General features: G+C 35.0%; 1 protein-coding gene and 1 long non-coding RNA gene across 2 annotated transcripts; both read right to left on the bottom strand.

The window, feature by feature from the left end:
- Nucleotides 1–3,161: 3,161 nt before the first annotated feature.
- On the bottom strand, nucleotides 3,162–7,771 carry LOC127509198 (uncharacterized). The gene is made up of 3 exons (XR_007929166.1): nucleotides 7,540–7,771; nucleotides 4,836–4,896; nucleotides 3,162–4,625 (listed from the first exon to the last, which is right to left on the bottom strand). It is a non-coding gene; the product is annotated as an uncharacterized LOC127509198 (long non-coding RNA).
- Nucleotides 7,772–8,940: 1,169 nt separating this feature from the next.
- ube2ia (ubiquitin-conjugating enzyme E2Ia) lies at nucleotides 8,941–18,151 on the bottom strand. Its single transcript, XM_051887507.1, has 7 exons — nucleotides 17,984–18,151; nucleotides 14,435–14,529; nucleotides 13,872–13,955; nucleotides 13,613–13,685; nucleotides 13,400–13,509; nucleotides 9,923–10,002; nucleotides 8,941–9,828 (listed from the first exon to the last, which is right to left on the bottom strand). The coding sequence occupies exons 2-7, from the start codon at nucleotides 14,498–14,500 to the stop codon at nucleotides 9,768–9,770; spliced, it is 474 nt and encodes a 157-aa protein (XP_051743467.1). The 5' UTR covers nucleotides 14,501–14,529; nucleotides 17,984–18,151; the 3' UTR covers nucleotides 8,941–9,767.
- Between the last annotated feature and the right edge of the window lie 553 nt (nucleotides 18,152–18,704).

The raw sequence follows: 18,704 nt of genomic DNA, 5'->3' as shown, positions 1-18,704 counted from the left end.
CCAAGCTCCCAAACAGTGCGGTGACTCATACTGTCACAGACCAAACGTGTGAGAGCCTTGTGTTCATGCACATGTGTGTGAGAATATGATGAAACATGATGTTTTTAGTGCTCGGAGCAAAGGAACAAAGGCACAGAACATAGAGGAGTCCTTGCAGATAGCAAGAGGAAAATTACCTCCATTCTCAGATATTGTTATTATTCTTTAGTGTTGTCTCCAGACAGGTTTCATTTAAATGTTCACATGTGACAGGCTAATATAGATGGGGTGTTCTTTCAAATTGGCCCACTTCTTGATTAATATAGGCTGATCTTATTGAGCTGTGGTTATTGATTACCGGTCTTTCAACATGGGAAACTAGATTAGAAATAGATTAGTGTCAACATAGCTATTGGACTAGCCAACGTCAGGCTCAATAGACAAATCTGGCAAGCCAATTCAGGAAATTAAATGCAATCTTTGCCAAATGCCAGTTGTTAATTTTGTTTAAAGTCCCACAAAGGGGCTTTTAGGCTCAAGCAGAACCCCAGGTGATTCAGTCATCGGCCATTTTTGTGGAGAGCACCTGGGGTTCGAGACCTACCTTAATATCGCAATTGTTGCTCCTACAGCAATCAGTTTGAATAGAGAGGGAATAAAGACATTAGTCTAATTAATTCTGCTCATTTTTTTTTTTTTTTTTGTCTCAGAAAAAGACCTTCGCACTCCTTTAAAAACAATGTCTCAAACTCTGCTCTGATTTGTTGCTAAGTTGCCAGTGTCTGCAATTAGACGTCAGATTTCAGTATGAACTCAATTTTTTGAAATCTAATCCAAATGATCTGAGTTATGCCAACCAAATTCATTTTACACCTCTTTACTCTTCCCGTGTCAACAATTGTCTTTTTTATTTTTCATCATGAATTTTAGGGGAAACTTTTGACACAAAATTGATATTTAGACTCTTAATAATAAAGTTTTCAGAGTGATGCCATGTGCTCCTAAGGTTCTTTATTGAGAATGATGGTTCCGTGAAGAATGTTCAGCATCAGTGGAAACTTTCCATTCCAAAAACGTTTCTTTATAGTGGAAAAAAGATTCTTTAGATTTTTAAAATGTTCTTCACACTGAATCTTTTCAGAACACTGAAAGGTTGGGGAACCAAAAATCGTTCCTCTATGGTATTGCTGTAAAAAAAAAAAAACTTAATTGGAACCTTTTTTTGGAACCATTTTTAAGAATAGAACTACAATTTTTGGTTTCCCAAAGAACCTTTCAGTGAAAAATTCTTAAAAGAACCATTTTTTTCTTGTGTGGATAACATTTTTAATAATCTAAAGAACATTTTAAAGAACCTTTTGTGGAGTGGAAAGGCTATATAGATGTTAAAGATGTCCTTTGTGGAACCAGAGATGCTAATAAAGATCTTTAATTGTTGCAGAGTGTTGTTGAGAAAGCAGAATTAATACTGAGTTCTGTTGAATTGATCTCAAACCTTGTGTACATGCTTTTTTTTTGTAAAGAAGAGGTAAAAGTAGAATGATTTGGAGATCCTCTGAAGATCAGATGTTTCTAGACTTGATTCAATTTGTGTCTTTTATTGCTACCTCAGACCCTGTCTCAGGGCGCAAGTCCTGATTTTGGCGAGTTAGACGTGTTCCTGGGTCAACATATTTTGTTGATCCTGGAATAACTTTCCTGCACAAAAATTTTATCATCCCTACCCCTAAACCTAACCCTACCCATAAGTTATCCCTAAATCAGAGGGAAATGATAAATAACACTGATGTAGAAGCACCTAACCCTGGTTGTAAGAATAAAGACATAAACAGAAAACTTATCTCTCAAATCTGATTGGTTCACTGGAATGTTATTCCAGGATCAACAAATATTTTGATTCAGGAACATGTTGTAGGCTACTTGTTAAAATTAGGTTCTGCGTCTCAGGACGTTTCACTATTTGTCATCCAAGTATGAAGCCTCAGAATTCACGACCAAGAGGCAACACAAAGTGTCACTTCCCCCCCTCCGGCTCATTCCTTACACCCCACCACCATGCGTACCCCTCACCCATCTACACCACCCACGTCTCCACTGCCTTTCCTCACGACTATAAATAGGCTCGGACACATTAATTACGTAGCTGCTGGGGTGAGGTGCCTCTCAGTACACTGAAATTATTCTTTAGCGGAGCCAATAAAACAAAGCACCAGCCAGGCATCTCTTCTCAGCCAAGGATTTCCAAATGGCTGGAAGAAGCTCTAAACAGCTTTACCTGCACACAAGAAGGTGGGAATGGGGGATGTATCCAACGGTTATTTACTTCATTGATTTCACAGCTGCGCTGAAATCGTAGCACCTGGATTGAATGGTGGAATGGATTGGGATTGTTCTTAGGGAAGCTGTTTTAAAACTGCAGCTTTTCAAGAGACAAGATAACCACAATTAAAGTACAGTCAGGTTACTGTTTTGAACAAGTAGTTAGCTACGCTAAAAGCTACAAACAAAAATTAGCTAACTACTCTAAAGTTACTTAAGAAGAAATTTTTACTTTATGGTAATTTATAATTTATAGAACACCACTGCTCACCCTCATTATGCATTTGGGTCCATTCTGACCCTGAAGAGATACATAAAACAAAAATATTTTTAGTATGTAAACCAAACTATCAAAATACACTTTTTTTTTTTTTAATTAAGAGATATGACCATTAAAGGGTTAGTTCACCCAAAAATGAAAATAATGTAATTTATTACTCACCCTCATGTCGTTCTACACCCATAAGACCTTTGTTCATCTTCAGAACACAAATTAAGATATTTTTGATGAAATCCGATGGCTCAGTGAGGCCTGCATTGACAGCAATGTCACCAAACCTCTCAAGATCCAGAAAGGTACTAAAGACATCATAAAACAGTTCATGTGACTACAGTGGTTCTACCTTAATATTATAAAGCAACGAGAATACTTCACATGAACTGTTTTAAATATGTTTTAAGTACCTTTCTGGATCTTGAGAGGTTCGGTGACATTGCTGGCAATGTAGGTCTCAGTGAGCCATCGGATTTCATCAAAAATATCTTAATTTGTGTTCTGAAGATGAACGAAGGTCTTACGGGTGTAGAACGACATGAGGGTGAGTAATTAATGACATTATTTTCATTTTTGTGTGAACTAACCCTTTAAAAAAAAAAAGTTATACTTTCTCGCTTCGGGTCCATTTCAACCTGTGGATCAAATGAGGCTTTACACATTATGCAGACCTTTTTCTGATATATGAGTTAGATTTGTCTCAGAAATACTTTCGTAAAATATATGTAGCCTCTTTTCCATATCTCACACACACTTTTGTAACTCAATTTTGTTGATAAACATGAATATGCATGCTTATTGATTGACCATTGCAGCATGAAATATGTTCTTTTTTATCAAAGTGAACATTTATGCAAGTAAAATGTATTTATTTTCATTAAAAACATTATAAAGTAACATTTATGTTGCTTTAATGTTGTTTTGTTTGAAAAAGAAAATGTAGGTTTCATAAATTTGATTGTTTTTTAGCACACTGTTTAGATTTAATTAAATTATTTATATTACCTAAATAAGATGATACAGTTAATTCTTAGATATTTAAGATTTCTCATGAATATTGAAAATATATACATTTTTTCTTGTATCAGAGTGTTTCTTCTTCTTCTGGAGTTCATGTGAAATTTTACATTTCAAAACCCAAGAATGTCTGTTGGGGAGCATCAAAATAAAGTGTTAGAAGATATTAAGCAGACAGTCTACTAATATTCTAATGACTGGTAGTATGTTGCAAAGTTACTTATAGTAGAATGTCTAAAGTGGACTATCGAAATAGTGTTACCAAAATAGCTTGTTACAGAAAAAACTGCACTCCAGTTTAACTAATATGGCTGTTAGTAGCATTGCTACTTTTAGTTAGTTATTCCTCAGCATGGAGCACCTATAAAGCACGGAAAAACTAAAGTTACAGCTTACAGCTCATTCTATTATGACACATTTGTTTCCACTGCTGAGTGGCTACATCTAATGTGTCCAATTTAGTCATTTATAAATGCATTAGCACTGAAACATATTTCCCACAACAAATAAAACATGTTAAAAGTCATAAAAACCATAATTAAGAGTTGGAGCCACTGTTATTGAGCCATTATAGCCAATGTAATGAGCTCCATTGGACTACAGCATTCACGTTTCTTTCTTTTTGAGCGAATGCTAAGTGGTTGGGTCAGAATGAATTAGATTTGAACAGGATGCTACTGTGTTGTGTTCCTGCAAATGCTGAGTGCTTGTAACACGGAGAATTAGGGCCTGCACTTTATAAATAGCCAGTCATCGCAATTGATGGGTCCTTTGAAGCTCTAGAGGTTTCCACTTCCACCAGCCCACTTGTGGTGCTGCGTACTGTTTTGTATTAAAATACATCACAGTTTGAAAGGATCAAATGGAAATATTTCTTTCAAGCTTCCTTCATCGCTTGCACTCGATGCTTTCATGGGTCGAATCGTCATCGCACAGACGTCTCCTCTTTTGTGTAATTGGAAGCGCTCATTTATTAGGAGGTTCTTCAATGCCGTTACAAGTGATCATGATAGAGCCTCTTCAAATGTTACATAATCTAAAAACAACAACAAAAAAACAGCATCAGATAGAAAGTTGCGATCTTGCAGAAGCCCGTTTCCACCTCAGAGTGAAAAACTGAGCTCAAGTTTACAATAAGAAATAAAGAGATCACATTTCAAGATATAAACTCACAGCTGGGATATATAAAGTTGCAATTACGAAATATTAATTCACAGCTGGTTAAAATAATAATAATTGCAATTACCTTTTTTAACTCAGCAGCAGAAGCAGGCTTCTATACTTCCTTTAAGGTAAGCCAGAAGGAGCTGAAATAGATTTTAATGAAATAGTTTCAAGAGCCTACAATATAAAAATACATGTTAATAATGACTCCCATGGTCTAATCAGCGGCAATAGCAATTTAGCTCTGCCAGTTACCAAATATAAGTGCCTGCATACTTTTTACATTAATTATTTTGGTTGTACAAAGCATCTGTTCATTAAAAATACAGCACTGTCAAATGTTGTGCATGTTGCTAATTAAATAAGTCTGTTATTAGTACCTGGATGAAGCTGAAATCACATTTCATGAGTCATTCATGCAGAAATCTAGTTAATTCGAAGGGCTTCACGAACGTCAAGTCTAAGTTGATGAAAAACAAAGCTCAGCTCTATAAACAGTAAGACGCAAATACAGGAAAGTTATTTCTTGATATTAAAATGACTCATATATTTGAACTAAGGCATCAATATATGCAGAGAACTTCTATTCCCACCTAATAAAGGACAGCTTCTTGACATTATATAATGTGTGGTAGATCCCCTCAGTGGACAACTGGAGATTACTGTTAAGTGTTAAAGGTTCAGAATGACCCTTCCGTCTGTTTCCATGGGCACATCATTAGTGCACCGCCCCGGCTGGCACAGACTAAAACAACAGCATAATACAACTACAGGCGGGTATGGGAATGGACAGTGCTGGGTAGATTACTTACAAATTGTAATCAGTTACTGATTACAAATTACATGACAAAAACTGTAATTAGTAACATAACACATCACATTACACATTTAAGGTAATGTAATCTTTTTGATTACTTTTAGATTACTTTTGACCAAACTCAATTCTCACATTGATTGAATAGGATAATCTTGAACCATATTGATATAAAATACAAAGAAAAGGAAAATATATAAAACACAAGGATGCATCAAAGGAATTCCTCTTCCTGGTCTCGGACTGTGACACCTGAAAATGTATAATTTGTCATTCAGTGATTCCTAAATCGATATTATATGCAGCGATTCTAGATAGTCATTTAAAATTGAAATAGATGACAGGAGTAAAAGGTCTAAATGGCAATCAGCATTTATGAAACGTGACTGAGAAAAATAATCAACGCCACCGTTTTCAAAGACTCAGAAAGGCATGAGTTGCATCAGTGTCGAGGATGTGTGTAGAGCAGTGTTAATGATTTAATTTGCATTGCAGAACTGTCATTTGCATTGTGTGTTAATCTTATTTAACCAGCTAATCAAAGATGGCAATCAAAAAGGTTACTGTAAGAAACCCCTCAAGACACACAAATTACTCTAAAAGCTTCTGAGGACATTCTTATATTCGACATTATTAGCAAAATGCAGATTGATTCATATGGTTCCAAAAGCCCATTGTGTCATGAATGGATGGAGAATATTACTCTCCAATTAGATCTCAAGAAAACATGAGCCATTTTCCATTATAAATAAAGCCAGCACAATGCTAGTGCATTGTTATGCGGTTGCTAAGGTGTTCTGAGTGGTTGTTAGGCCATTTTTGTGGTTGCTGTGGTGTGCTGGTTGGTTGCTAGATGGCTAGTCACAAGCCCAAGAAAAAAAGAGCCCATTTCAAAGCTTCTATGATATTTAAAACCCTATAGATGGCTAAGGACTTTCATTGTAGGCTATAATTCAATGGGATTTTTCCACTCATTTATCATCCGCTGGTCAAACTCTTAACTTAGATCATGCGGAAAGGTATAGCACACCTTTGATAACAATCTGCAAGATTTAAGCACAATTCATACCTATAGCACAAACAGGATGAGTTGCATACCAAGAATCGTAAGCTTTTTGAAAAATCTCACAAATATGAGCAATAGTAATGATGTTTGCCTTAGCAACCAACACCAATTATATAGTGACAGCTTTAGTAATGCTGAGTTTTTGTTATAAAAAAAAGTTATAAAATATCAAAATACGCTTTCAAAAAGAATTAAATAAAACCAGTAATTACCACGAAGTTACACTTTAGAAATCTCTTCCTGCAATTAGCTGTCTCTCCACTGACAGGGTTTCCCGCTAATAGTTTCTAGCCAGTTTCCTTACAGCTCAGGCTGTAGAAATCATGCTAAAAAAATATTCATATTCATAATTGTGCTGACCTCCGCAAGTGCCTGGAGTCCAGTGTTTCCCCCATTCTATCAGAACAGCCTTGACAAGCTCACAGAATTCAATGCTACAATTCTCACAGGAGCACAGTGAGAACACCTTACCAAGTTAATGTCAGCGTGATTAAACATTACCTTTGTTAGGAAGAATGCATAATTAGCATGGAAATTCTCCAGCTTTAACATCTCATTTCAATGAGAGAAGGCTTATCAAATTCAGGGCCAGCTAGTGATTCACCTTTAACATGCAATGTGGGGCATTTTCCCATGGGCATAATAGCTCTCTGACTGTTATATTCCTTTAAGCAACCCAACAAAACACTGATCTTCAAAGTAGGGGTCCTGGTCTGTAACTGCTAGGCAGCATCTACCTTAGAGTGCTTCTGCTAAATCTGATGGTGAATTTCTTAGTCCTATCACATAAGTAGTTTCAAACCAGAGGTCGGTTGCATAAACTGCTAAGACTTTAAATACTGCTAAGATATTTAAATTGAATAAAGCGGCAAAAAATAAAAAGAGCTAGCTAGGTTAGCTGATTACCTCAAATGTCCATAGGCTATCGGCGTCAGTTCGGTACTGCCGTTAACACTTTCTCCGACAAGCAGATGTAATGCGACCTGCTTGTTCATGTGACGTCCGGCTTAAAGCCTATTGATCTCATAAATGGCTAATATTCCTGTAGTTATGAAATCGCATGCAAGCCTCATAACTTAAGATGGCACCCCGGTAAAAAAAAGAAAAAAAAGAACCTACACCAAAATCTATTTATAGGCTACTTCAAATCCACATTTATTTACATCAATTTACTTACTGATATAATTAAACTTCATTTGTAGTAGCCCATTTCTTTATTGCACAATGCACATTTCTTAACATAGTGCCTAAAATGAAGGATTGTATGATCTCTGAATATCTTTCATTTAAAGACTGATATATAACGTCTAAAGTATACTTGCAATAATTCCACTTTAGCACAATCAAATATACTTAAAAGTACGTCTTTAGTTGGACCTCAGCACTACTTCCGCACAATTAAAGAGCATTAAGTACAGAATTAGTTTTTATACCAGTTTAGTATACTAAAAGAACAATTACAGGGTATTTTTATTAAGCACAAATATGTAAATATTTGTAATATACTTAGCACAATATAAATGTATTTCAAATACATTTTAGCATATTTTTCACTAGGGACTGCACTGTCATATTGGTTCATCAATATCATGCTCAAAACAGGAGTGCTGAAACTACTGTTTGAGTCAAAAGCAGACTCAAAAATGTACAATTGACAATATGCATTTATTGTTGCTAACAATAATAAAATGGTATCAACTGGTATTTTCGATTGTTTTCCAATTCCTGTTGACGTGAACGTTTAAAAAAAAAAAAATATATATATATATATATATTTTTTTTTTTATATTTTTTTTTTAATATATATATATATATATATATATATATATATATATATATTTTTTTTTTTTTTTTTAATATATATATATATATATATATTTTTTTTATATATATATATATATATATATATATATATATATATATATATATAAAATTTTATTTTGGTATTATCATTTCATCAATTTCATTATGAAATTGTATTATTTCATCATTTACTACATCTCTAATATAACTACTATTATTAATAATGTGCCAGGCGTCACACATACCACATATACAAGTTAAGTTATTTGCCGCAGACATTCAATTCCAAACCACAAAATGATTCGACATCTGTTGGTTTCTTCTCACTACATAAAACCCAGACAAATTCAACCTCTTGAAATCAATCCATTCCAGTCACATAGAAGTCTTCGAGCATAAGAGTGACCATGACCAAGAACCATGAGAAGACTTACCTTTCAAGCATGGTTGAAATCAATCCATTCATGTTGTGAACCATGTGAAGAATGTACCTGCAGTCACGACTGGCTTTGTATAAACATTTTTTATTTACTCTATACACTTACATGAACAAAACACCATATAAACACAAAGAGACTGATGCAGCGGTTAACTAACCATTTGATTCAGAGGCCTTTTACTTAAGTCTTTTTTTCTTCTTTTTTCCTTTTTTTTGCGAAACACAGACGGCCGAGGCAGCACAATGCTATGATACTGAACGGTACATGCTTAGTACACTGCCTGCATCAGGAATGGAAATCTCTCTATAGACACTAATTCAAAAGTAAAGAAAGTATAAAAGTATCATTTTACAGCAGTTGAAATACTGACATTAATAGCAAGTTTTAAATCATTAAAACCATGAAAGAGACTAAGGAGGCCAGTCTGAAAGAAAAAGATTAAGCGAAACAAAAGCAGTTTTAGGCTCATGCCTCTGCATCTGTGGAATATCATTTCTTCTGCATGTGGATGTTTATTGTGCCTTTTTTGTAAATATGTAGCACTGTTACCAAGTAACCCCACCCACAAAAAAAAAAAAAAAAAGCCACACCTCACACAACTTAGTGTGAGCTCCTCTGCTGTGGATTTGCCCAACTGGGAAGAAAAAAAAAAAAAAAAAAAAAAAAAAAAAAGATATATAAATATATATATTATACAAAAGGCCAAATTTAAAACCTCCAGGAAGAGTTTGTTAGGACGAGCATCAGTGGATCAACAATGGCACGACACATTCATTTCTTTAAGCCCAGCAGTAAATCAGTATGAAGTGGATATGATTTGTAAAGGGGGAGTAACAGGGGTGAGGAGACCTGGTCAAAACCCATTTCCATTACAGTGCGAAATCTTGAGGTTTACGGCGAGAACTTTTTGGCTTGTGCTCTGACCCTTTTTTCATACTCCACTCTGTTTTGGCTGAAACAGAAATGCAAACACAAGATTCATAACAGAGGCAATAAGAATTTCAGTCACAACAGGCAAGACTATATTTGAACTGGGAGGTGCGTACCAGTAAATTGTGTATGCCTCAGCCTGTGCGGGGTCCTGAATATTTGGTTCATTAAGGAGTTCTTGGATTCCTAGCAAGATCTAAAAATATAAAGAAGATGTGGTGCTTCGTGAGATAATACTGCCCTCTTCAGGAACGCATTGAACACTGGCTTATGGGGACTCTTAAAAATCACCACACAAATCCATGCAACATTTGTATTTCAAATCTTCCAAAAACAAACAAACAAAAAAAAAAATCCATCACTTAAATAGAAAGACCAATGAAACAATTAGTCCTTAAATATCTTGAATTACACTTTGTTATTGGATATACCATTTGAATGGACCTTTAACAAATGTGTCAATTTTAGGGATGTTCATTTTTTCATGTTCGTATTTTTTACCGAACGACAACAGACGCTCGTTAACCAATCATTATCCGACAAGATTTCTAATTTAATTCAGATTTAACAATGAGAGAAAAAAAAAAAAAAAAAAAAAAAAAAAAACACACACCACAACATTTGTTTTCCAGGGGTTTAGATTTCATGCGCAAATAGCAGTATAAAACAACAGAACAAGGATTCACGCATCGTCAAATCACGCACCTGCTTTAATTTTGTAACTTCATTTGAATAACATTTGTGAGATTTTGGATTTGTAGAGTAAGTGACTTTTTTTTTTTTTTTTTTTTTAACACTTCAAAATAAAAACTAAGGCCCCGAAGGAGGCCCCAAGTGGCATGTTGCTACGTGTTATTACTGTAATTAATGGGTTTATTTAATTTTCCATAAAGCTACATTTCAGACATCTTTGCTTTCATTAAAACCTACAGGTTAGTTGAGTGAAATCATTCAATTTGATTTCACAGCGTTTCTATTATGACATCTCTTCAATTAAAATAAGGGCAATTAAATACGTAAATATTCATATGGCTGCACATAAGTCATTGAATAATTTTTCCTTTCAGATAAATCTTTTACTGGGATTCTGGTTTGTCATTGGTTATTCAATTATTCAACTAATTTGTCAAAACAAATTAAATAGAATAGTTTATTAGCAAATGTTTTTATTCATTTCCTACAACAACACATTTGTTGATACATCATCCTGAATGTTAAACTCGTATCTAAATAAAGTAAATCCCCATTGTTCTATATGCAGAGTTTCAGTTCATTATTTTGACGCACTCCACAAACAAGTACACGGAACGGAAACCAAGACTGTAGTAAGCACATCCCGTTTGTTTTCTTTATTTTACAAACGCACAAGGTTTTGTTTGTATTGTGAACGTAAACAAATAAAAGTAGACCCTTTACAATTTCAAATGATTATGCATCTTACTCTTATCTGAAGGACCATAAATGGAGTATTCTAAATTGTTTCCACTAGGGCTGGGACAATAAATCGTTGAGTCATGAATCAAGTAATGATTCTGGATCGATTCTGAGATTTTCTGAATGCGTTGCGATTCTCTTGAATCGATCCGGAGCCTCATTTTTTTAACAGCAGATGGCACTACGTGCTTTAGAAACAGCTGTACTCTGCTTGCTTCTAATTCCTTAGAGACACACACACACACACACACACACACACACACACACTCTATGAAATAACCATTCATTAAGTTCGAAAAGGTTGAAGCGAATTACAAGGGTGTTGCAGCGGGCTGTTTACATTAATCTCACATCATAAAAGCATTCTGAGGTGCAAGTACATAGCCAAATGCATGAGCACTCTTCTTCGTAAGCATTTGAGTGCGCGGTTAAAAACTAGCCTAGAGCGCCATCTGCTGTTAAAAACTAAGCTCAGAATCAATTCAAGAGGGACTTGTGATGCATTCAGAAAATCTCAGAATCAATCCCCAAATTGATTTATTCTCCCAGCCCTAGTTTCCACTGTTACAAAGAAGCGATTCAAGTGATCGCACCGGCGCCACACACACACACTCTAAAATTGCCAACCTAACATCACACTCTGGTCAACATGAAAATAGAAGTCAACCAAACATATATTTAAAAAAAAAAAAAAAAAAAAAACCCTTACACGGTACAATTTGTGCCATTCAGCATGAGCACCGTCCCACGGTGGTGTTTTTAATGCCAAAAACATTTCTGCTCATGTGAAGGATGATGTTTTACGTTGATATTGGAACACGAGTAAAGTACAAAGTCTATTTTGGTGTCCAAATATATCACAAATATGGAAACATTTGGATTCGTGCCTAATGAGCAAGGTTGTCTACATGAGCTCAACACCGGCTTCTGTTTCGCTTTAAATAAATTTGTTTTGGCTTGACATTTATATAGCTACTTTTTTTTTTTTTTTCTCTTCATTCTTGTTTTGTTAAATAGCCTACAGCTATGTTTATAGTGTTTGTAATGATTGCCAACATTTTGCTTTATTTACTGGTATTTTATTTACATAATAAAATGTGATTTCCCCCCCCCCCCTCTTAAAAAAAAAAAATATATATATATATATATATATATATATATATATATATATATATATATATATATATATATATATATATATATATATATATATATATATATATTTTTTTTTTTTTTTTTAACCATGCAGCAAAATGTTTTCAAAAGTTACTTAAAGGGTTAGCTCACCAAAAAAAAAAAAAAAAAAAAAAAAAAAATTATTCGGTCATGAATTACTCACCCTCATGTCGTTCCACATCCATAAGACCTTCGTTCATCTTAGGAACACAAATTAAGATATTTTTGATGAAGTCTGAGAGGTTTCTGTCCCTCCATAGAGATCCAATGGAATTACTGGAATTACCACTTCAAGGTCCAAAAAGGTAGGAAAACACATCAATAAAAAGTACTTCATGTGACTCCAGTGGCTTAAATTCAATTTTATGAAGCAACGCAAGTGCTTTGTGCAAAAAAAAAAAAAAAAAAAAAAACAAAAAGGATTTTTCAGATTCGCACGTCAACTCAACGCACATGCGTATGTTTACCAGAGCATCACAACACATGCATTTTGTACATTCACACGAGAGCTGACATTGTTGCATGAACATGCTTTGGATAATGTTATTTTGTAAATAAAGTGGTAAATTATGATTTTTTTTTTTTTTTGCACAAACAAAGCACTCACATTGCTTCATAAAATTGAGTTTAAGCCACTGGAGTCACATGAAGTACTTTATTGATGTTTTTCCTACCTTTCCAGACCTTGGAGTGGTAGTTGCATTGGATATCTATAGAGGGACAGAAACCTCTCACACTTTATCAAAAATATCTTAATTTGTGTTACAAAGATGAACGAAGGTCTTATGATGTGGAACACCGGGGGAGTAATAAGTGACAATTTTAATTTTTGGGTAAACTAACCCATTAAAATTATTTTTAAACCACTGAACTGAGAATATTAATTAGTCAAAATTAACCATTTAATGAGCATCCCTAGTCAATTTAGAAAGGTTTTTAAAAAAAAAAAAAAAAAAAAAAGGTGTGCAGCCTTTACAGCTTACCTGCTTGATTGTAATGGCAGGCCTCCAGTCTTTGTCTTCCTCTAAAATAGACAAGCATACGGTACCAGACGGATATACATTCGGATGGAATAAAGGAGGCTCAAATTTACCTGTAGAAGAAGTCACATGATAAAAATCTGGCACAATTAGAAACAACATAATGTGCATACAAAGTACAGATAACAGATTAGCCCCACTGGACATCTGATTTACACTTTGGTGGAGAGGAAGGATAGTCGTCCTTGAACAGCATCCGAAGTTTGAACAAGCCTCCCTCCCACGGTGTCTGAGAAGAAAAAGGTACTCATTTACATTCTGTTTAACATACAAATGACATTCAGTAGTCACTGAGGGGAAAAAAAAAAACAAAAAACAAAAACAAACAAAAAAACAAAAGCATTTGATAAGGATGTACATACCAGGCAAAAACAGTTATGCACATCTGTACTGTAAACATCAAAATAGCACTTACCCCTTTTTTCCCTGGGATGGCACACTCCCAGTTCATCAAGTTCATAGTTCCATCAGGGTTTTTTGTTGGTACGGCTACAAAACCCTGAAAAATAAGAGAAATTTTTTTTTTTTTTTTTTTGGAAATCCTGTAGGTGGCTTGAAAAGTTTCAAAATGTCAGACTCTTGAAGCTTTTTAACCTATGGTCTCATTTGTGTGAGCACATACACCCCAACAGTTTCAATAGTGACTTCTCAGCTGAAAAAAAAAAAAAAACCATTAAATAAAAGCGACATCTTAAAATAACTTCTCCAACGCAAATGGAAAGAACTCCCCTTCAGTAACCCCTTCGTTGCTTTTCCGCCAAAGGTTAATACTTCATCTTCATCTAAATAAATTAATAAGACATTTTGAAAATAAGTTTCTAAAAATGTTGTTGATTTGGAACTGATAAAAATACCCTCCACAGGTCTACACAAAGCCTGTTGCTTCTCAAACATTTAAAAGTAAAACAAAACCTCATCTCGCCCTCTTAATTTCTAATATAACAGCCTCACATCCGTGATCGGAAACATCATACTTACAAAAGGATGGTCTTTCCGCCAAGCCTTTCGTTCTTGTGCGAGGCGACTTAACGCTATACCAGACATGACTTGTGGCCCGCTAAATGATTGAAAACCTGCAAAAGAGACAATATTTTCTCTTATAAGCAAGACGCATGTATCTGTAAAACTACACAGTCATTGTGCAATTTTCTTCCTTGCTATTCACTATCAATATTTAACTCAATAACCCTGTAGTTATTACGATAAAGAATTATGGGGGGGGGGGGGGCATTTGCTTCCATTTGGACCTTTTTTTAAATATTACATTAATTGCAATCTCAGTGGTTGAGAAAAGGTAAACCTTAAAAGTACATTGGGTTCATACCAATGAGGAAATGTAATTTTAGAGTCTGAAACATATCTAGGGAGCGTTTGGATTTTTATTTCCTAAGAACATACAGCAGTGAAACTGTAGCAGTAGCGATACGCACTGTTGATTATGGTTCTATTACAGAATATGTGTACATTTCACAATCTTCATCATTGCAAAATCTGACTGAATCATACAAATCCTGGTTCTCTCAATCAAAAGGTCCTGGAGTCCCCCAGCATCTGTGATTATGTACAGTATAAATGAAATGTGCGCTAATTGAATTAGTAGCGATAAGGCTATTACTTAACTATTTGACTGAACATGTTTTCCTAATTAACACATTAGTAAAACCTGTTGTCATTTCCTCTGGGGTTTCTAATTATAACAAATATTGCAGCTCTCCCTTCAATTCAATGAAGTTCAAAATAGACAAACAAGATGGTTTCATGATTGACACTGTGGGTTTGATCATCATGAGTCAAAATGAGCATGATTCACAGTGTTTACATCTTTTCAATGTTACCAAACAACTACCACGCAATAATGTCATTTTCAGATAAATTCAGGGGCTGTTAACTTTATTAAAGACCCCCTGTGGTAAAGTTTTTAATGCTGTTTATAAGTCTATGGTGATTTTAATATGCTTTAAGACAAACCATGAGCAAATTCATCAGTCAACACCATTGCCGAGTATTTTCTCTTTAAAACTGCAGCGATCTAAAGACAGTTTCAAAAACGCAGTTTGAAAAAAAATAAAAATCGCTGGTGTCTGTGACGTCACAAACTGCCTTGTAACCAATCCGGTCAACGTGCCGGCGGACTTTAACATAACATTAACTGACCGAGCAAGGGAGTCTCAAGACAAGCCAAGTTTATCCCGGTATATTTTTCTGTTAATATGAAAAGTCGTGTAGATTTAGCAATATTGTGGGTGTATGATGTATATAACGATATTATGATGAACTATATGGCTTTCTCCTCTGACGTTCTGAGTTGTTCAAAGCATTTCTAAGGATACTGATTGTTAGAAGGCAGCTGTCTGACTCGTGAACAGGAACATGGCATTAGCTGTTTGATAACGTGGTAAAGCAAAAGGCTAATCATATTAATTACTATTACGCATGTTGTAAAGAGCGATACCATTGTGCAGCGTTTACCTCAGTGAGTTGACCGAGTGGATCTCTGAGCTTGTGTGAGTGAGTGGAGGCGGGGCTAATTAACATTTATAGATCAGCATATACTAAATAAAGCAAGGGTGTAGTGTTACTATTTTAAGGCACAATTTTTTCAAAACATTTAAATATGTCATTTGGGTGATCAAAGATGAGCTTTGTGTAGGGTTGAGATTTGGTTCCATGTATCAGTTGTTGTTGGTTTTTGAGACCGCTTTTTAAAAAAAAAAAAAAAAAAAAAAAAAAAAAAACTTGCAGTCAATTATAAGAAAGGGGCAGAGTTTAAGCGGACAAAATGATTGAAGTCCAGCATGTGTCACCTGTGGTTTCACTGGTTTCACTTCATGTCGACTTTAAAGGGATAGTTCACCCAAAAATGAAAATTATCCCATGATTTACTCGCCCTCAAGCCATCCTAGGTGTATATGACTATCTTCTTTCAGATGAACACAATCAGAGATATATTTAAAAATATCCTTAGTCCTCCAAGGTTTATAATGGTAGTGAATGGGGGGCCACGTTTTAAAGTTTAAATAAATAAAATTATTATTATTATTATTATTATTATTATTATTATGCATCCATCCATTAAAAAAGTAATCCATACAACTCCAGGGGGTTAATAAAGACCTTCTGAAGTGAAGCAATGCGTTTTTTTAAGGAAAAATATACATATTTAAAAACTTTATAAATTCAAATAACTACCATCCGGCGGACGACCGTACACAGAATGCTCAAGTCGATTTGCGACAGAAGAGTATCCTTTGACCTGACGCACAACGTACTGATGAACACAGAGGCGCAGAGGATAGAGCAAAACAAAACACCAGTCACTGATAATTTTTGAAGAGAATTTTCAGAGGATTTCAATATAAGAGGAGATTAATTTGTTGCACAGCCCTATTTGTTTGAACCGTGAGGCGTCTAAGCTTACAATACGCCTACATCCTGCGTCATACATCGCAGAGGATTACTCATTTTGCGCAAGTCGACTTGCGCATTCTGTGTACGATCGTCCACCAGAAGCTAGTTATTTGAATTTCTAAACTTATTTGTTTATTTATTTATTTATTTAGAAAAACGCATCGCTTTGGAAGGCCCATTATAAACCTTGGAGGACTAAGGATATTTTTAAATATACTTATTGTGTTTGTCTGAAAGAAGATAGTCATAAGCCATTCTAGGTGTATGAGGGTGAGTAAATCATGAGATCATTTTAATTTTGGGGTGACCCATCCCTTTAAGAGGAGCTGTTAACTGTTAATCAAACCATGTAGGACGATTAGCAGAAAATGAAAATCTATAATAGTGCGGTGAGACGACAATGTATAAATGGAGAAGCGAGAATATTTATAAAAAAAAAAAAAAAAAAAGTAATGTTTTCATAATCAACGCATGCGAAAATGATAGTTTAATCCGACCCAATGTGTTAAATTAAGAAGCCGTTAATTCTAACAAGAGGAGTTGATAACCATTATCATACAAACATGTATATTAAATCGCTGAAAATAATTTGCAGAAAGTTAAAATCCATAATTACAGTGTATTGTAAATCTTCTGAGAGAGAACAATGCATGAATGGAGAAGCGAGAATGCTTAAAAAAAAAAAAATGCAAATTACTCCCTGGGTTTCCATAGTTAGCTCAATCGAAGCAACTTACTCTAATGAATATGCTGCCCGCCTATGTTTGATTAAAGAGCAAATAACCCGCACTGAATGAATCTACCTGTCAGATGCGCATTTTTTGCGCGATGCCGCACAGCAGCATCCCTCACTGCGCGCACAGCAGCAGCTGACTGAACCAAATCACGCTTTGTTGCGAATAACTGCTCGCGTCAAACTACACGGACGGAGCTGTTTATTCTGTATGTGTGCAATTACAATATTATAATACATGCGCGCTCTGTAATTTGTCGCGTCGCGTGCGGTCTGGATAGGCTGTTAGCCTAGCATAGCTGGCTAGCTAACAAGACCCGCAAACAAAAACACCGCAAACTACAGTAAACGTTCACAAATGAACCCGGTTTTTACATCAGACATACCTTTTCAGTGAAGATGAGTACCGTACTCTAGATCAAGAGCCGTTTAATTTGAAATTCGCGTCAAACTCAAAGCAAAAATCTAGCGAAGTTTCCCTCCTGGATAAAAAGAAAACACAGACATTTACCCAAGATAATTAGGACCCATGAGCGCACACGCAGATGCCTGAATTAAACTTTCAACAATATCCATATGTAATGAGGAAAATTGAATGGATTGTTTCCTATAATTACAGGCTGATGAATTGCAAGGTATTCTCTATAAACGCAAGCTGATGGATTTCACCTGAACGTTCAATTTAAAGTAAAACACGAACAATTAATTGATTAACGAAACCATGTAACTGATTAAAACATCCTGATTTATAATTTTTGTGATTAGTGCAATAACACTGGGTTTTATCTTCTTTACTGCTTGTTTTTACAAAGCGAGTCAGAGAAACCCATAAGATTTTAACATTTTGGTCAGGCATTTCTTGGACACCTATAGGATGTCTTAGCTCGCAAGCGCACGTATGATTGAGGATATGAATAAATATTATACCCCCCAGTTTCACAGACAAGTCTTAAGCTAGTCCCAGACTAAAATGCATGTTTGAGCAGTTTCAACTGAAAGCAACTTGCCCTGACATATCTTAAAATATGCCAGTGTTATTGTTTTGTCTCAATATGCACACCAGGTTTTTTTCTGGGTAGGCTACGTTTATAAAAGCTACTTAAATAT

Source organism: Ctenopharyngodon idella, chromosome 3 (genome assembly GCF_019924925.1).
Source record: "Ctenopharyngodon idella isolate HZGC_01 chromosome 3, HZGC01, whole genome shotgun sequence".
Classification (NCBI taxonomy): Eukaryota; Metazoa; Chordata; class Actinopteri; order Cypriniformes; family Xenocyprididae; genus Ctenopharyngodon; species Ctenopharyngodon idella.
The sequence above is the reverse complement of the archived record's forward strand: the minus strand, read 5'-3'. Positions and strand labels throughout refer to the sequence as shown.